Source organism: Alosa alosa, chromosome 9, assembly GCF_017589495.1.
Source record: "Alosa alosa isolate M-15738 ecotype Scorff River chromosome 9, AALO_Geno_1.1, whole genome shotgun sequence".
NCBI classification, from domain to species: domain Eukaryota; kingdom Metazoa; phylum Chordata; class Actinopteri; order Clupeiformes; family Clupeidae; genus Alosa; species Alosa alosa.
The window spans coordinates 2,352,661-2,372,026 of NC_063197.1; the positions used below are offsets into that span (position 1 = coordinate 2,352,661).

Here is a 19,366-nt window from a genome sequence, read left to right on the forward strand (position 1 = left end):
AATAGGCAGAGCGTAGACAATCTGCAGTGTTTTGCGAGTCAATACATTTAGCAAATGTTACAAAATTTACATGGAGGACTGATAACAGCTGGCTGAACTAATAAGACAACATAATTAAAGGTGCTTTAAGCGATGCCACATGTTTTTTAGGCTAAAACATTTTATGTCACTTACTGCAAACATCACCTAACCACTAGCTGTCTGTGTCCTGAATACAGCATTGTAAAAAACGCGATCTCTGTGGACAGCCCAGGCTCCAAAAACGGCAACAAAAACTGCAACAAAAACAACCTGGGCAAACTAGCCCATAAAAATATAACAAACTATTCCAGCAAAAGGAACAAACTGTTCTTGTTGAAAGTCAACAGAAGTGAAGTTACCCAGCATCGCTTAGAACAGTGGTTTTCCGGGGGCGCGAAGGGGTCTTGAAAAAATCAAAATATACCTATTACTTTGAGGGTTGTTTATACAATGCCATTATAATAATTTGTCGCATATCTGAACTCTCTAGCTCTCATATAGCAGAAAGCCCCAAAATGCAATTTTTACACACTGTATGCTCCATCGCGAATGCTTGTGGCTAAAATAATTATTAGGATTAGCTTTATGTATTTTTAGATTTGCCGTAGTATTGTTGATGGGTTTAATAACACATCAAGGGGGTCCTTGGCCAGAACCTTGTGGTATTTGGGGGGCCTAATCAATACTGGTCTGCAAGTGTAAGCACTCACATACAAGATGTCACATAACAGCCTGTGCATTTGCACTATAGTATGTGGACATTACTTGTCATGGAAAAGTTTGGGAACCCCTGGCTTAGAACACCTTTAACATAGAATTAGCTAAGCCAGGCTAGGTGCACAGAATCTCTATGGTAATTTATGTGCCATCTCTTAAACCAAGTCAAGGCTAAATGCAGCCAGGATAACCAAAAAATCCCACCTTAATCCCTTATCTAGGTTTTTTGAAATATCCTTCAGTTTGACAAAAATATAGGCCTACACAGTCTACATCTGAAAGCTGCTGTAGGCAGCAGTAGGCTAACACTTTGCCGAATAAAGTTGATAAATAATGGGAAAAGAGCAGTGGCATCACTACAAGTGGTCTTCCAGTTTAGTATGATGCATTATGGGAGTACAAGTTTTTTCCCGTCTCCTAGCTATAGGCTCTGCGACAAACCGAACAACACTTCCCATAATACCAATTGTTTCCCACTGCTGGCACAGTTCAGGTTTGTGGAACTATGCTAACGGCCAGAAACGCAGGGGCTAGAAAGAACCCGCTAAGAAGAGTGAGGATTTTGCGAACACAACAAATGACATGTTCTGGATATACTGATAATAGCCCGTGATAGGATGCAGTAGGCAGTATACACTGTTTTGTCGCATTCGATATAATAGTGTTATCTAAGGAAGGCAGCTTCCTGGACCTATCCATCGCCGGAGTTTGTCGGGTAGGCTCCCGCTCATCACCGTACTGCAGTATGTTACTCATACCGAGAAGAGTGCTGCGACGCGGCTATGATCTGGAAGCTTGATCGGTCACTGGGTTGTCAAAACGCCGGCGTTGTAGCCTTTAGTAGTTTTAAGTAATGCGTTCATTGTGTCCGTAATCCACTGCTTCTATGCAAGTGAATGTTTCAAAACAGTTTCAGATTCAGTTACGCGTTCGAGCCGCAGTTTGCAAAAATAACCAAATGACACCCCCAGTGTGATATCAGTCCTGTTAACATCAAGGTAAGCTGTCATCACTTAATCACTTTCACGTTTTAACGCTTGTGTAAAATGATATCCAGTGCATTTAATATGGTGTGAAATATAATTTTAAGATATCCTGTCAGTAGATGGGGTAGCCTGACAGTCTGATCTGTAGCTGGTTTTAATGCACTGTTCTTCTGTCGTATACTTCAGGTTTGTCTGCTGTGACAACGCGGCAGACGGCATGGAGCGCGCAGGCAGTATTCAGCTCGACATCCCGGACTTCAGCAACTCGGTGCTGTCCCACCTGAATCAGTTACGCATGCAGGGCCGCTTGTGCGACATTGTGGTGAACGTGCAGGGACAGAGTTTTCGCGCGCACAAGGTGGTGCTCGCCGCCAGCTCACCATACTTCCGCGACCACATGTCACTGAGTGAGATGAGCACGGTGTCCCTCTCCGTCATTCGAAACCCGTCGGTGTTTGAGCAGCTGCTGTCATTTTGCTACACAGGCCGATTGTGCCTGCAACTGGCAGACATCATTAGCTATTTGACAGCAGCTAGTTTTTTGCAGATGCAGCACATCATTGATCGCTGCACACAGATTCTAGAGGGTATCCATTTCAAAATTAACCTGGCTGAAGTGGAGGAAGACTTGGTTGGGGCTCACCGAAGCTCTGGGCGGACCTTGGAGTCTGGGAATGTTGGTGGGGGTTCAATGGGTCCGCACTTGCTCAGTCCCAGACTCCGTAGTCCGAAGGTGACCGGCCCATGTGGCATAGGAGATGTTGGAGCAATGGAGGTACGCAACACATGTGAGACACAAGACGTGAGCCCAGCTGGCAACTCTATGAGCCCTCAGGTTGTTGAGCACAGTGGGCTTGTGTCAGAAATGTTAGGGGACAAGGGAGGGACAAGCAACATCAGGGAAAAAGAGCCAGTCCTGCGCATTAACCGATCAGGGCAATGGTATGTTGAGTCTGGACTAGAGGATAGTAGGGGAGAGGAAATAGGGGTGCGGGTGCCGGATGGCTTGCGGATCAAGACGGAGCATTTAGAGGAATGGGGGGGCATGGAAAGTTCGTCAGCAGCTGAAGTGAGTGGGACAGTGGAGGAGGGTGCCCCCATGATGATCGACGCCTCAGGCCGCAGCTCACTGGTGCAAGAGGAATTTGTTTCAGGTGCCTCTGGGTCAAAGAGCTCCCAGCCCTCCAGCAGCTTCAGCGAGACTGAGAGGTCTGTGTATGTTTGTGTGAATGTGTGCAGTTACTTCTATGTTCATTGAGGAGAGCATGCATACACTTCTGAAGTTCACCTACAAAAAACTGCCATCTTTGCCCATATAAGGAGATCTGGTATCTTACAATTACTCCTATAGGAAAATAACATGGAGCTTTTTAATAATCACACCTGTTATACTCTCGCAGGGGCGAAGAAGTCTGAAATGCAGATGTTTTGTCCTGCACACTTTTGTCATCTGCCTTCGAATGGGTTCTGTGATCTTCGGTAGCCTACATTAAGATGGCAAACTTTGATTTTTGATACTACAGACTTAACTTGCAGTGCAACTTGCATAGATAGTTTGCCTTGATTAACACCCGGATCTCCTTATATGGGCAAAGATGGCAGCTTTGGGTAGGCAAACTTTAGAGGTCTATTGCACACATGGAATGTGTTTGATCAGGGGTGATGCTCAGATACAGCGCTGTCCACAACCCATGGTAAAATTAATGAGTAGAAAAAAGTTTTAAAATAATCTTTTAGTGATTTTACATAGTCTCAAAATGAAAACAATGAGTAAAAACCTAACCTTGAAGAGAAGCACATTTGTTCTGGGAAGAAAAAGCCTCAACAGGGTTCCCTCAGATTATGGAATATCATGACATGTTAGTCTATTCCAGTCATGGAAAGTCAGGTGTTTAATAATAATAAATAATAATAATAAATCATTTCCTGATTAAGTTTTTCCTCACAATACATTTATTCATTTTTTTACTCATCTTTACCATGGGTTCCAGTAATTGTGGAGGACAGTGTTGTAAGCATGGCTATTATCAACCATATTTTAATGTTGTGTATTATAGTTGTGTGTGTACATGAAAAGAGATTTGTGATGTGCATGTACTGCTTTTCCTGCACAGGTTCAGTCCTACAGGTAGTGTAGTGGTGATGGCAGAACGTCAGAGGGCCAAGAGTGAGTCTCCAGGGAGAGTGTATGATCAGAAACACCACAGCTCACAGGTACAACACATGCTCTTTGTGATGGTCTTTTCACATGCTCTTTTTTATCATAGGATCACATGAATGTGCAGTCCCTCACTTTGTCCACATTACAGGTGGATCACTTACAACATACTGTTTTTTAGTTTTATTAGGAGGAAAATTAGGAGTATTAATAGGAAAATTCCGGCGAATATTTTAATTATTTTATTATTATTTTTTTTCACATAGATCTCTGTTTCTCAATGTCACTGTGTACTGTCGTTATGGAAAAAACTAAAACAATCGGTTCTACCTAGCTCGAGTTGCTGCAGCCCACAGCTAGAGCTGCCAGGCAGCTACAGTGCTACACTCTAGGGGCATGAACATGGAGGCTCATGAACATCCCCCCCAGAGTAATGAGAGGTTCCGTGAGGATTTGATTAACTTATTACGCAACAATTTCAAGGTGACTTTGGCTGTCGTGCTTTCATGATATACAAGTGAATGTCATTACTTAACCTGTGATATTACTGACCATGTGAAGATTTTGTGGCGCTCATAATCTAGCAGCGGTGGTGTCATAGCCTAGGGCTGGGCGATATATCGGTATTACGACTATGACCGATATATTTTTGAAAACTATATGTAGTTGAGACAATATCGTAATACCGGTATTATGTCAAATAATGGGCCATTTTATCAAAGCCACTTGCTCTTCTGTGTTCAGACCATTCAGATAGCCGCAGCTCTGTTCAACTGCGCCCCTGCGTGTGCACGTTCTCCCTTGCAGCACTACAAACTTTCAAACATGACGGGCACTGAGTCAGATTTTGTTTACCTTGATCAGAGGTTGGTGCTGATGCCTATTCCGTCGGCACATCAACGGCTAGACCGAGAATTCTCGTTGTGAAATCAAAATTCCACTGGAACTCCAAGCGGTTTTGTACACGCAGATTTAAGTTACAACACTGTTTACAGCTCTTCGACTCACGGTAAAATGTCATTTTTGGTACATAGCCTAGCTAATTTAAATACACTGATGAATGCGTTTAGCGATATACAGTAGCAGATCTAAAGTCCTCAGGGAGACAACCTACACGCTGATTTTATTAAGAGGATATGCACGCGGCGACTCGCGAGCAGTTAGGGGCATCATTTTTTATGATTCCTGAAACCCCATTCAGTCGTGCATAGGGATTTTTCTTACCGGAACATGCAAAAATGAACGCATACAAAACGACGGTAGCGTCTATCACACTCTTTTTGTTTTTATTTTTTTAAGCATATTTTTTGGGCTTTTTGCCTTTATTATGATAGGACAGTGAAGACAGACAGGAAGTGAATGGGAAATAGATGTGGTGGGATCGGGACAAGACCGCAGGTCGGACTCGAACCTGGGTCCCCGTGGGCACTCGGACCCATGTATGGTACGGACGCTGTAGCCTGCTGCGCCACAGCGCCCCCCGCGTCTATCACACTCTTGATGAGTGACTCAGTTACGTTGTTTAAGTAGCCTAATTGTTTAAAACAATTTTTGTTGCTGATAGCAACATGTCTAGGCCATCATAGGCTACATTTGCTTGTCATCTAGGCCCTATCAAACCCTTACGGGTAAAAAAACTGCATTGTGTAACAAAACTACGGAAAAAAGTTGTGGCCACGAAACAGCAATTCGTTCCCACAAAATAATAAGTTGTGGCCACAAAATAGCAATTCGTTCCCACAAAGTACTAATTTGTGGCCCGCGAGAATATTAATTGTTCCCACCTAAATAGGTAATTTGTGGCCCACGAAATATTAATTAGTTCCCACGAAATAGTAATTTGTGGCCACGAAATATGTATAGTCTAACGTGCACTGGACAGCTGGGTGAGCAAATCGAGCGCCAGCTGTAGAAGCCTGTCGTGTCTTTTCTCATCACTCCCCACCAGCTCTCAATTTTCTGGTTTGCAGTAGGATAACCGGGACGATTGAAACGGGGGACGAATGAAACATTCCGGTTTTCTCCGAGTGCAACGATGATAGACAGACATCATTTGGACAAAATATAGAGCATATTAACCTCCGTTGCTCAGCCAAATGCCATCCTGTTACGTCCTGTTATCACGGAGTTACAGGCGATAAACGATTTCTGATGGTCACAAGTTTACTTTACATTAGCAGTTTATTTTTTTTGATTATTAAAGAGTGTTTTTCATTTAAAGGTTTGACTTCATGCTTATTCAGTAGAGCATTTAGTGCTCTCCCCAATCCCAGACGTTCACATTACATGTTTGTTTGTAATGGATGCAAAACAGCCTATAATGCTAAATTTGTCCCGACTAAGCAGTAAACCCCATTTATTCAAGTCAATGCACACATATCTGTGTTTATACTATATTTTATGCAGGTGAGACATGGAAAAGCAGTTTTAGAAAGATGCAAATATATTTGGGGCTATCAGGTAGGGGGTCGAGTTTTGCTATGGAGACTGACGGCCTGTGGGTCATGAAGGGCACTTATTTGGATGTGTGGTGGCTTTAACCACATAAAAACAGATTGAAATAACATTTTGTACTATATAGAAACATTATATAATTCGAAACATGCATTATTCTAGCTATATTAATGGCATAGTGCATGCTATTTCCATAACCTCGAAATACGCGCATCACCATGACGGCAATGAGTTGTTAACAGACATGAACCAAGACATATAGCCCAGCAGCAATCTATCTAAAAATAACACATGCTTGAAGTACCATTCATGGTATGTTGTCAAATATTGAAGTTGTGGGAAGTTTACATAATTTAAGCTGTATGTTTCATTCGTCCCCCATGCTGTTTCATTTGTCCCAGCCAGGAGGGACGAATGAACCATAACGCACGTTCGACTTCTCCTTAAATAACTCTTGAACGGTTTTGTTTAGAGCTGTAAATGCAACTGTATTTGACAGAGGACAGATGTAGGTTGCTAGTGACAAAATATTAACTTTCAGTGTTTTACAATGTCTTTGTAAATTACGTTTCATTAAAAAGTGTTTAATTTGTCCCGGTTCTCCATCAGCCTCGGCGTTGCTCCTGACCGTCCATCTATCTCGGCACAGGTCCTCGGGTCAGCGCACCTCTGCGACCAGTGATGGGCAGTAACGCGTTAGAAGTAACGTGTTACTGTAATCCAATTACTTTTTTCAAGTAACGAGTAAAGTAAGGGATTACAATTGCAAAAACAGTAATTAGATTACTTTTACTTTCCTGCAAGCAGCCTCGCGTTACTGGCGTTACTAAACCGTGATTTTGCCATAGACAGTAAAAAGAATTTGGGATTTTGCCATATGGATTTTGTGAGACTAACTTCGTGACAATGATGTAGGCTATAGCTGCGCCGATATAGATGTAAACAACAGACACACGCGGTGCAAGACATGGAGTGCAGGAGAGAGAGAACTTGGAGCATTTAATTCATTGCAGTTCAGACATTAAGAAAAAAAACATTAACGCTGTACACTCTTCGTGGGAAGAAAAATGTTGTCTATAGCTTAAAAATTCCACCTCAAATCTGAGCAAGCACCTAGCAAGCCGGCACAGGAATGTGAAACTCATTGAGACACCCCCAGATCCCGACATGACGGCTGCAGCAACAGGTGAAAATAGAGGACGCTATGGTTCCCTGTAGCCTACTGGCCCGTTATAACAGGAGCCAGGGCATTATAATATTCTGGCTGCATTCACTGTGATTTGGAAAATGGGCAAAAATATAATGTGGTCTTTGCCTTTTTTTGTAATGGGGCTGGTGAGTGTTGAAGTCTTCAATAATTAGTTTCCTTTAAACCAGCGTTTCTCTACTGGGTCGCTGGAGACATGCCAGGTAGGGCGAAAAACAGGAGTTTTTTTTATTTATTTTTTTATCTGTAGCCTAGGCCCAGGTAGCACCCAACGCGCAATGGACGACTGTGTTATTCATAGGAAGCGCCAGTGTCAAGGCAGCGTGAGCGCATGTTTGAATCTGCAAGCACGTTCACAAATGAACATTTCTTGAAGCTGGCCTATCTTAGCGATATATTTGGAAAGCTCAATGAGTTAAATCTCCAGTTACAAGGCAAAGACAAGCACCTACCTCACCTAGCAGATAAGATTACTGCATTCACCAAAAAACTTGAGGTATGGGACAGGCGCCTCGATCGCAACAGTATGCCTTTGAGAATCTGAGTGAAATCGCTGAAACGTCTGCTTCGGGAGCCACTCTTGTGATCCCATGTATTAAACAGTAGGCCTACATCACATCCCTGCAAAGTTTATTTCAAAAATATTTCCCAACCAGCAGTGCTCAGTATGACTGGATTATGGATCCATTTAATGCAGCATGTTGGTATTTCATTGAATATATTGTACAATGCTGTAAAATATTGGCCTATGCTTCCTAATATGTTGCTGGAAAACAGAAATATGTGTGTTTAATTTACAATGGCACATTATGTATTTATTTATTATTATATCTGCAAGCAATTTTAAGCTTGACCTACCACTTTCTTAGAGCGATGAGGGACAGGTGGGGCTCGAAAAGGCCCCCTTGATCAAAGTGGGGAATGAAAGAAAAACCACTGCCTTAAACTAAGCATTTACATGAAGCACAGTAGCCTATGCCGATTGAAACACATTCCACTCAGATAGGTGCTACCAGGCTCATATAGGATATCACTTTTAATTGCAAACAGAAAATGTCTAGCTAGCTGTTTATACCAACTTAATATCATGACTATTGCTAATAGTGCCAAATGTGGAGTTTGTGGACTAGCCATAGGCTTATATTTGAATGGAGCTGATCATTATGAGAGTTGTGTAGATGCTCTTAAAGTGACAGCGCACCATTTATAAATGAGTTAAACTGCATCAAATTAGTATTTCTTAAGAAATATTTTAAACTAACAGTTCTGCTTTGGGCACCAAAATAGCCAGCAGCGGCACTGCACACACACAGTTCAAACACATACTCTTCTTGACATTAGAACAGCCTAAATGTGGCATGCAACAGCATTTTCTGTTTTGGTAAATGCATTACTCCTCTCTGCAGTGCAACTGTTAAAAGATGTAAATGTTAATAGAGACTTTGGTTTTAATATTTTTTTTTGCTGTATTTTATTTACATCTATTCGAATGAAGGAGTATACACACCAAAAAGTTAAGATTGAAACTAATAAAACCAAGTTTTAAAAAAGCGTATTCAGGTTGTGTATAGCTAGTGTGTTTTTGTAAAGTAACTAAGTAAAGTAATTAGTAAAGTAACTAATTACTTTTGAAAATAAGTAATCAGTAAAGTAACTAGATTACTTTATTGGATAAGTAATCAGTAATCAGTAACTAATTACTTTTTCCAAGTAACTTGACCAACACTGTCTGCGACGCAACGTTTTACAAAAGATGGAAGCAGAGAGGGTTAAAGCGTATCTTTAATAGAAGTGCCCGAGATATGATTTCATCAGTGCGCGGCGTTTGCAAAAAATAACAAAGAAATGGAACAGTGATGGGTGTGTGGGTAGAAGGCGTGAGATGAGATGAGGATGGGGAAAAAGTGAGAGTGCGGGGGGGATGAAGATTCACCTCCAGCTATCTGATGCATGTTTTAATGGAAATGTTCACGGCCGCCTTATAAAAAATAGGCAAACGAGAGAGACACGTTCAAGTCGTACCTACGCCTGTGCAGCGACCTGGATCTTAATAGTCTGTGGAGATGCCTCTCGCTAATAATGAATCCCTCCAATGCCAAGCTTTTCAAAATGTCTTTGTATTTCATTCCCAGCCTAAAATAGCACTCTACCATACTATCCCTGTCCATTGTGTGACAGCAACTGTTCCTGTTTGAGGAGTTGCGCTTGATTTGCTCATCCAGCTGTCCAGTGCACAGCCTATAGGCCTACCTATTTCGTGGCCACAAATTAGCTATTTCGTGGGAACGAATTAATATTTCGTGGCCACAAATTAGTACTTTGTGGGAACGAATTGCTATTTCATGGCCACAACATATTATTTTGTGGGAACGAATTGCTATTTCGTGGCCACAACTTATTATTTTTTTTCCCCAGGACATATCCGGAGCTCCGTACAAAACTGCAGGTTTCTTTTGTTATTTGCACAGCTTTATCAGAGCAACTGTAGCCTATGCCTATTGTAGGCCTATGTTATTGTTTACACTTTTTTGCAGAGCTGTGTTAGAGCAGTCTGAAATCATTATAATTAAAGCTGGTTGAGTGAATACGAAACACTTTCTGTTTAAAATATCGATATATATATATATATATATAAATATATATCATATCAGCTCCAAAATATATTGGGATATCAGTTTTGGTCTATATCGCCCAGCCCTACTCCTTGTGCAGTTAAATATTTACAAACAGGTATGTGCTGTGTAGCATACTTTTTTCTTATTTGCACAGCTCTATCTGTATGCCAATTGGTTTATTATATTGCCTTTTAACGGTAGCCTATGTTTTGTGTTACCTTTATTGTAAAGCTGTAGGCCTGTGTTGCCAATCAGGGTCGACCGAATATTGTTATTTGCACAGCCCTCAGAGCAACTGTATGCCTATTGGTATATGTTATTGTTTACACCTTTTTGCACAGCTCTGTTAGAGCAGTCTGAAATGAATATAATTAAAACCGGCTGTGTTGTCATAATTGTTGTTTTGAGTGAATATATGAAGCACTTCGCTTTTTCTGTTTGAAATATCAATATCGTATCGATATCGTATATCGCCAATCAGCCCCAAAATATCGGGATATCAGTTTTGGTCCATATCGCCCAGCCTTATCATAGCCTACAAAATTCATTACCAGACAGAATGGTTACCATTTCATTATTTTACTCACTATTACTACAAAGTAATTCCATATTATAGGGATCTTAAAAGCATTGAAAAAGTCTTAAATGTAATATTGTCAAATTAAGGCCTTAAAAGTATTGAATTTTGTTTAAGTCTTGAATTTCATTCAAAAGATATTATTTTTTCCTTTGGTAGAATTAATGAATACCGTAACGTCAATTAATTTCTGTACACACCATGATATTGTAGATCCCAAGGGAAAAATATAAGTCTCTTCAGAAAATTATCAAACTATTGCTTTTATTTTGAAACTTGTGTTAACGGTCCTCATCCCTCAGTCATTCACGCCATTCTTAAGTGAAAGTGTGTGTAAGCGCAATTGCGTCTGAAATGTCAGCTGGAAAGATAGGGATGTCACAGGTGAGATAGTTGAAACTTTGAGAATTAAATATTCAAAATGAGTAAAAAACTAGTAAATTAGCATAGCAATGTAGCAGCATGTTTTCTTCTTATGTTGCGAATGGTATCAATATTAGACCGTTAACCTTATGTTGCCACTTTTGCATGTGAAAAAATAGATGTGAGCTTCTGTGTTCAACTGTAGCCTATAGGCTACAACAAGTTTCTGTGATGAAGAATACATGAAGCTTGAACGATTTAGATGGGCAAAAGGTGGAGCAAATTCAGACAACTTTAACAGAGAACTTCATCAGTATAGTAGGCTAAAGGCTATGTGAATAAAAGATGAATTGCTCCTTAACTGGCATGTGTCATTCCGAGACAAAAGCAATTGATGACTGGCATGGTGGAGTGTTTAAGAAACTTTCAAAATAGCCTCATCTGGAACATTCTGGGCACAGTTTAACATGTAATGTGAACACTGTTTTCACAACATGGTTAGTTAAACAAACGAATTAGTACAATCTGCAAGTAGTCTAGGTAACATTAAGGAGAATATCAATAATACACAATAATGTCAAATTAATTAACAGCCCAATTGAAATAAAACAACATTATACAAACCATAACACATAAGCGCTTAAACAACTAAGTATATGTTGAATAGGAATGTCTTTAGACCCCTCTTAAACGACCCAAAACTACCACAGGAACGGAGAGCATTGGGCAATTCATTCCACCAACATGGAACCACTGAAGAAAAGAGTCTGGAATTAGACCCAGTTTTCATGACTGGTCGACACAACAGACGCTCACCAGAAGACCGCAGTGGGCGGTTGGGGATGTAAGGCATGTAAGGCAGGAATGTTTTAAGGCCTGATCCATGTCCAACTAAAAATTTCATTCGAAATGGTATTAAAAAGGTCTATAAAAGTCTTGATTTAAATTGAAGGATCCTGGGGTTACCCTGAATAACCATTTTTAACCATTTTGTTACAGACTTATTACCACAACAAATGGTGGATTATTATTTAGATACTATTTAACCTCAATACTATTTAACTATTTAAAATAACCCATTCTGACACTGACATTGCCAATGCACACCCGGTATGCCTGGTATTGCAGTATGTAACATTGTTGTTGCGGGAAGGAACATGACCCTTTTTGTTGGTTTTAGACTAATTGGCTACCCCTTGCCGCTGGATGGGTATCTAGCAGGCCTGGAATTTAAAGGATAATTCCGGTATTTAGCACTTTGAGTCCCTTTTCTGGTTTGTTTTGGATGAACTAGAGTGGTGGACACCGAAATTTTGATGATGGGTCCTGTTTCAACTTTCTGACTCGTTTTGAATCGCCTTTGACTGTTTCAGAGTGGCTGGTTATTAGGGGTGGGAATCTCTTGCTACTCAGAGTTGGCCACTTCCTACTTTTGTGATGATCATTAAAGAAAATCAACAGATGAATTACCTTCTCTAATATTTCATTAGAGAAAAAGCTTATTTCCCGCCACTATCCTCAGGCTGGGCTCTTGATCAAGCATTTGTGTTTTTTTTTTTCATTACTAGCCTTATTGGGTGGGGAGAAAGCTATGCCATAATCAGAAATATTATATATATTTAGCAAAGTAGGCCTAAGTAACACATGTGTACAAAGTTGCACAAGTTAGGCTACAACAGACATGTCAAAGTCAAGGCCCGCGGGCCGGATTCGAATGAATTATCTAGCCCCCGGGATAATATTTGATTAGTATTAGAACCGGCCTGCAGGCCACAGCCACCGGCTGCTTTTTGCACGCACCAATACTCCATTCCCCACAATGCAACGGTAGCCCAAGAACTCACTCTTGGCGCCGCCAAGTGGGCCTCAGCTTCATTATTTATCAGTATTCAGTCAGGGCAGATGTCAACTTTCAGCTACCCCCTCCCCAGTGTTGTGCCTGAACGCGTTCATTGAGCGAAAGTTCATGAACTTCGTTCATATTTTGAGCTTAACGCGGAACTGAACGCGTACTGTATTACTACTACCGGATGAAGCGTTACTGTGAACTCTTTCATTCTGGTGTCTGTGAGCGGCACGCTCTTTCAGTTTAACCGTTGAATAGGGTGCCAGATTTCTACAGAGCCTTCCGCCGAAAAACCGGCTAAAACACACCGTGAAAAGGCCTTAATATGGCAGCATGCAGGTCACCATTTGTCAAACTATGGGCCGCGGTCCGCAATGTGGACAATGGTCTGCAGAGTGAAATTATTCCCGGGAATGAGCATGAGGGAAACATCCCAAAACAACGGCACCCATATAACTGCCGTTGTTTTGAGAAGTATTTCTCATGCAAGCATCATGCAACAATGCAAAAACAATGAAACTATTGTAGGCCTAATTATATTTTACATTAGTAAAGCAGTAGCCTACGCTGATGTGCATGTTTTCACAAACTTTTGTGAACAATCTTAGCATTTTAAACATTGACTGTTTTGAAGTGCATGTATAGCAATATAGTATAAAAATAATAATTGTGATATCATTATGATAATTTGATGGGGGGTGGGGGGAGGGTGTGGGTTCATGTAGGTGAGCCCTATGACCCCAAAGTATGCCTTGACTGGGTCTCAGGTCAAAGAAGTTTGAGAAAGGCTGATGTAGACGACAAAGCAGCAGGGAGGCATCATATGATCATTTAAAGAAGTTTTATGACAAGGTCGGTGAGGATGGGAAAAATCGTACATTTCTGTGCAAACTTTGCCTGCACTTCAGTCACAGTCATTATTCATTTAATCATTAAATAAAATACAGTACACATCTTGGTTCAATAGGTTACGTGCAGTCATTTTAATATGTTTTAATAAACATTGAACCAGTCCGGCCCTCGGCTTGTAGCAAATTTGTTTTTTTGGCCCTCTAATGTATTTGACTTTGACATCCCTGGGCTACAAAGTTACAAAATGGAACACGTGTCATGCACAGCTTTTCTTCCACTCGCACACATCACACAAACAATAAGAACAGGAGAATTAACTTTGAGCAAGTTTGGAGGAAAGTCTGAGGTAGGGGTCGACCAATTATCGGCCGGGCCGATTATTAGTGCCGATATTTAGCATTTTTAATATAATCGGTATCGGGCATTTTTTCCACCGATAAGCCGATATTGAAATGGATAAAGAATGAAACGCGCTACTTTGTCTGTAAAGCGTCTCTCACTCCCTGCATTTGCTACTCTGTGGTCGAGAGCATTGTCCAGCCCACTACACCGTCTGATCTGTTAGTTAGCACAAATGCAGCTAATCAGGATCGAAGACTGAACACAGAGAAAGTTTAGGATTCTCACTTACGCAGACTGTAGACTGGGCTTCAGCTGTATGGAGCTGTTTTTCAAAGGTAAGGAAGGTACCTTACATTGCTGAAGTTGCAATGAATCACAATCATCTACACTGAAGTTACAAAAACACCACTTTGTAAGCTATTGTCTCTTTGATACGGATCAATAAGTAAAGCACCCACTTCCTTCATTTAGCGAATTCCCGATTGATGCACGTTAGTGATATGCTGTTAGCTAGTTAGCCTACAAACTCTGGTGCTGCGCGTCGGGAGTTCTTTGCCTCCGTATCGTCCATTAATTGTGAATAACAGGACACCTCAGCGGACGTTATCCCTTAGGCCTACATAGTAGACAAGTCCTAAATTATGCGATAGCGAACGTCAAAAAAGTCTAGTTGCTCCTTTTTGAAACGGACTGTCAGAAAAGACTACACGCACCCAGGGCCAGCCGTAATTTAATCCGACCTGAAGTAAATCGCGACCTGAGCTGGCTATTAACGTGACTTTTAGGCTCACAAAAGTGTAGCTTATAGCGTACATATGGACACAAATTGCATGCTTAAATAGCCTAAGAACTATTTTAAGACTGTTTTGTTAAACTATTCAACCGTAACACTTGCCATCACGCATGCACCTCTTCCTCTCCCTCTCCCTCTCTCGTGCACTCACACACACGATGGCAAAGCATCCTCTTTGTGACAGGTCTCTTAACAAGCACATAGCCCATTGTGTAGGCCTACTCTATGAAAATAATTGCTATCACTCAGCTCTTGGATTAACATCATACACAGGATTTACACTTGTGATGCAAGTTGATAGACAATTGTGTATCAAAAGAAGAAAGAAAAGTTTGCATAATTATGCTTTTGAATGAATTTTTGCAGCATATCACCTTTACTATCTACCCCCGTTTTTGACAACTGACATATCGGTTTTACATATCGGTTATCGGCCTCCTGGTTTGGTAATAATTGATATCGGTATCGGCCCTGAAAAAAACATATCGGTCGATCCCTAGTCTGAGGTATGGGACCATTTTAAGTCGTGGGCAGTGACAACATAGGCTATGCGTTGGCTTTGTCGAGTGCATTAAGTGCGGCAAACTTCTCGGCTGTATATGTATATATAATATATATATTGAACAATTTAAGTACAGCTCAGTTTTAAGAAATGTAAAGCCCAAAGTTGGAGACATGCATGTAGAAATTTGCTACAATTTCAAAACCAGATTCAAAACCTCTGGAATGGCTAATTGTACAGGGGAATGCTTTACACCCTTGCTGTACGTTTTGTCGTGTTGAGTGAAGAGTTTGTGAGATATTCCACCAAGACGAATGTGTGGGAAAATGGGCGTAGAGCTGTATGCAGAATAATATGATGAAATTAAAGTCTTCTTAAATCTAATCTTAAATCTTTCTCCTGCTCACGTAGGCTACCTGCGTATCTCAGGACTATAAGTCTACGGGAGGAAGTGTAGTGGTTGCAGAGTGAAGATGTTTTTCACGGGTGTGGTTAAAGGTGTGAAAACGGTAATAATACAGTATGAACAAATATGCCTGACATTTTCGTGGTGTAGGCGAGGCCTGAGACACACAGGTAGCCTGCGGGAGAAAGAGTTGGTAACCCAGTTAGCGATAGAGTGGCCATACGTTCGAATTTTGGCCGGACAAATGGATTTTAAAAGTCCTGTCCGGCGCAGCCTCAAGCCGGACACTCATTTGTCCTCCTTTTTGGAGTTGCGCTGGGCAACTAGAATCTTTGCTTGGACACAGCATCGTTTCACAAACTATGGACGTGAAGACTGCTGGTCAAATTATGCGCAGTGCTTCTGTCACTCGTCTGATAATTTGCTGACAAATTGACAGAAAAAGAAAACAAACGTTTTCGCAATCAGGAGGAAATACTGTACATGTTAATTCGATCTGTTTGCATCTTTCCAGCGTGTGTTGCTGGCCTAGCCTAGGGAAGAAAATATCTGTCTTAATTATAATACCTGTAATATCTTTAAGCAGCTTGATGGCAGCGTTTCTCAGTAGGCCTACTTCGCAAAAGTTGTGAAACATAACCGCATATTTTTTGAATGTCATAATACGTGCGTGCTTGAGATGAAACCAGCAGTTTCCAGCAGGATCATGCGAAGAGGATCTGTCTCTTAATTCATTTAAAACAAGTCAATGGTTTTACAATGTTTCAGTCAAGCTTTGGTTGGTTTAGATACAACTGGTATGCAAAATGTAAAGCAGTGGATTAACTTTAATTTGCTGTGCTGCATATGGGACAATAGATGATAGTAAATTATATATAGTAGCCCTATTAAAATATTTCAATAGCTTAGTCTAACTGTGAAAAAAATATTGAAGGGAATCCAGTCCAGTGCACATGTCTTTGGCAAGTAGCCTAGGCTACTACAGACACAGGTGAAGAACAGTCAGCCTCAGCCAGTAAGCACAACCAAATATGTACAGCCGGCTTCAAAAGCAAGCAGCCCAGACCCTAAAATTGGGCATTCATAGCTGTGAAGGTAATTCACACAGAATTACTTTTCTTTCGCTAAAATATATTTGGTAACTTCTGTAGACATCCAAAATGGGGTGGGGGTTAAAATTAGTAGGAAAAAACTGTTGCATAAAACAGTTTTAAGTTGTCGCGTATCTTTTTGCCGTGGTATAGTCTTAATTTTTCCATTTAGATGTCTTGAAAAGGTCTTTAAATTTGCACTTGGAAAATGTGCAGATACCCTGCATAGGCTACAAATTAAAATTGCTGCACCGTGAAATTCCAGCTCTGGATCCAGTATGTTTCCAGTTCCAGTTTTTTTTGCCTGCAGTTGCATAGCGCCTACTTCAGAGGCCACTGTTTCCACCTAACTTGACCTATAATAAAATGCTTGACCTCTTTGAAAAACTGAGACCCTGTAATTTCTTGAAACAGTCAGAATAACTGTGTGAAGTACTGACACAGAGTTACAGAGGCTAGAATATTGTTTTTTTTCTTTCTGTCGGATTACAAACATCTCTGAACTGACCACGTTTCAGCACTCTAGGTCACTTGATATGACGTAAAAACACAACAGAGCCCTAGAACCAAGTCTTGTGAAGCTGTTACTAACAGTAGATTAATATAGAAAAAGTGTGTTTTAGACAATTATTTGTAAAGGCATGCCCATGCATTTTGCAAAATGCCCTATAGAAACTCCAAATAGGACCTTTGGTTACCCAAAATGCATACTGACAATATAAGGCTTACTGCATAAATCCCCTTTGTGTAGAAGCATAATCTTGGTCTCAAATGAAAGGTAGCACTCTGGAGTTTCATGCTTGTTGTTTCATTTGGCTTGTATGTCAGGGGTTCTGATATGGAATGACGGCACTAAATATGGGATAATTACACAAAAATATATATTTTTGAAAATTTATGTTGGTTCAATTGGTGTGTATAAGATGGACTATACTTACACAACTTATATTGGATGAAACAACATGGATATTCCATTTATATGGATTCTTGTGGACATTTCAAGACCCAATATGCTACATGTCTACATGTTCCTAAGAATATACACAATGGCTAGAGGGTAGGGAAGCAGGAGGGCCGTCTACACTCTACATATCACTCTATATATTTATTCCATAAATGGTTGACTTATATTGATTCCTAAGAGTAAGATGCATGCTGCCCCTTGTGTCAATTAAATTATCATCAGACACAGCCAGAACTTTCGGAAGAGTACAACAACATTGTTCCTGGGAGAAAATGCCTTAAATTATTATTTTTCAAAGCCCTAGATAATGGTTAGCAATGCAATGTTTTTGTTCATAGAGAAAGAAAATGCAAATACAACCGTCGCTACTTTGGATAGGCTATCGATAGCGAGCCTTCAACCTGCTGTAGCTTATAGAGATAGGCAGGGTGTCCGCAGGGTTTTAAAAAGTATTAAAAGGTAGTAAATCAACTTATCAAAATTTAAGGCCATTAAAAGGTATTAAAATGTAGTAATTGTGATTTTACGAGGTATTTCATACCTATTTTTCAAACAATGAATATCCAAATCGCTCCAAAATCTTGACTTGATCAGTAGGCTAGCCTAATATCACGGGCGAAGTAATAACTTTCACTTCCACATTGTTAAGGCACACCCAAAGTCATATTGAAATTGTTTTGTTTTTGAGTCAGCAACTAAGTTAAGTGCATCAAATCTTTGCAGACCCTCTCATTCTTCAGGATATCTACATAGAGGTTACGTTAGATAATCAATCGCAACACTCTGCTGATGAAAAGCCTGTGTAGCCCAAGTGAGTTGGTGCATAGTAACCCTAACATTAGGTGATTACAAGCCAGATCAGTCACGTCACTTGACAATGAAGTTAGCATGAGAGCAGACATTTAAGTTAAACAAACTGCTTACACATGACGTTTATTTGTGAATTAGTGTTCAGAACATGTACTAAGTGAAATAAGCTCTTTTGGCCTACGGTTTTGCCACGACGAGGCAGTGCGTCAAAATAAAAGTTCCTGGAAACTTTGGTGTCTAGGTCGATGGCAGTTCAAAATAAAAGTCCCTTGACAGTTTGTACACACAGAGGATAATTTGTGTGCTATAAGTGGTATAGTAGACTAACATTTGCCTCCAAAAAAGATCTAAAGCTGTCATCTTTGCCCATATAAGGAGATCCTGGCGATAACCGAAGCTAACTAGTTATTGCAAGTTGCACTGCTAGATAGCTCTCTCGAAGTTCCCCATCTTAACGTACCAAAGATCACAAAACCCACTCGAAGTCAGATGACAAAAGTGTGTAGTGTAAAATAGGGCTGAACGTCTAATTGCATTTGCGATAATATTGCGATATGATGAAGCATGATTTTCTAACCGCAAAGGCTGCAATTATACATGTTACATCACCAAAACGCACTAGCAGACGTGTCACCGACTCTGCACACTGTTGAAGATGCAAA

The 19,366-nt window shown here is 40.6% G+C and overlaps 1 protein-coding gene across 1 annotated transcript in view; it reads left to right on the plus strand.

Annotated features, from left to right (window-relative positions):
- Nucleotides 1–1,227: 1,227 nt before the first annotated feature.
- zbtb37 (zinc finger and BTB domain containing 37) overlaps nt 1,228–19,366 on the plus strand; it is a 29,323-nt gene continuing 11,184 nt past the window's right edge. The window contains exons 1-3 of the mRNA XM_048253053.1: nt 1,228–1,736; nt 1,911–2,933; nt 3,839–3,938. Of these exons, the coding sequence (XP_048109010.1) occupies nt 1,942–2,933; nt 3,839–3,938 (1,092 nt within the window). The 5' untranslated portion in view covers nt 1,228–1,736; nt 1,911–1,941. The remainder of the gene's footprint in view (nt 1,737–1,910; nt 2,934–3,838; nt 3,939–19,366) is intronic.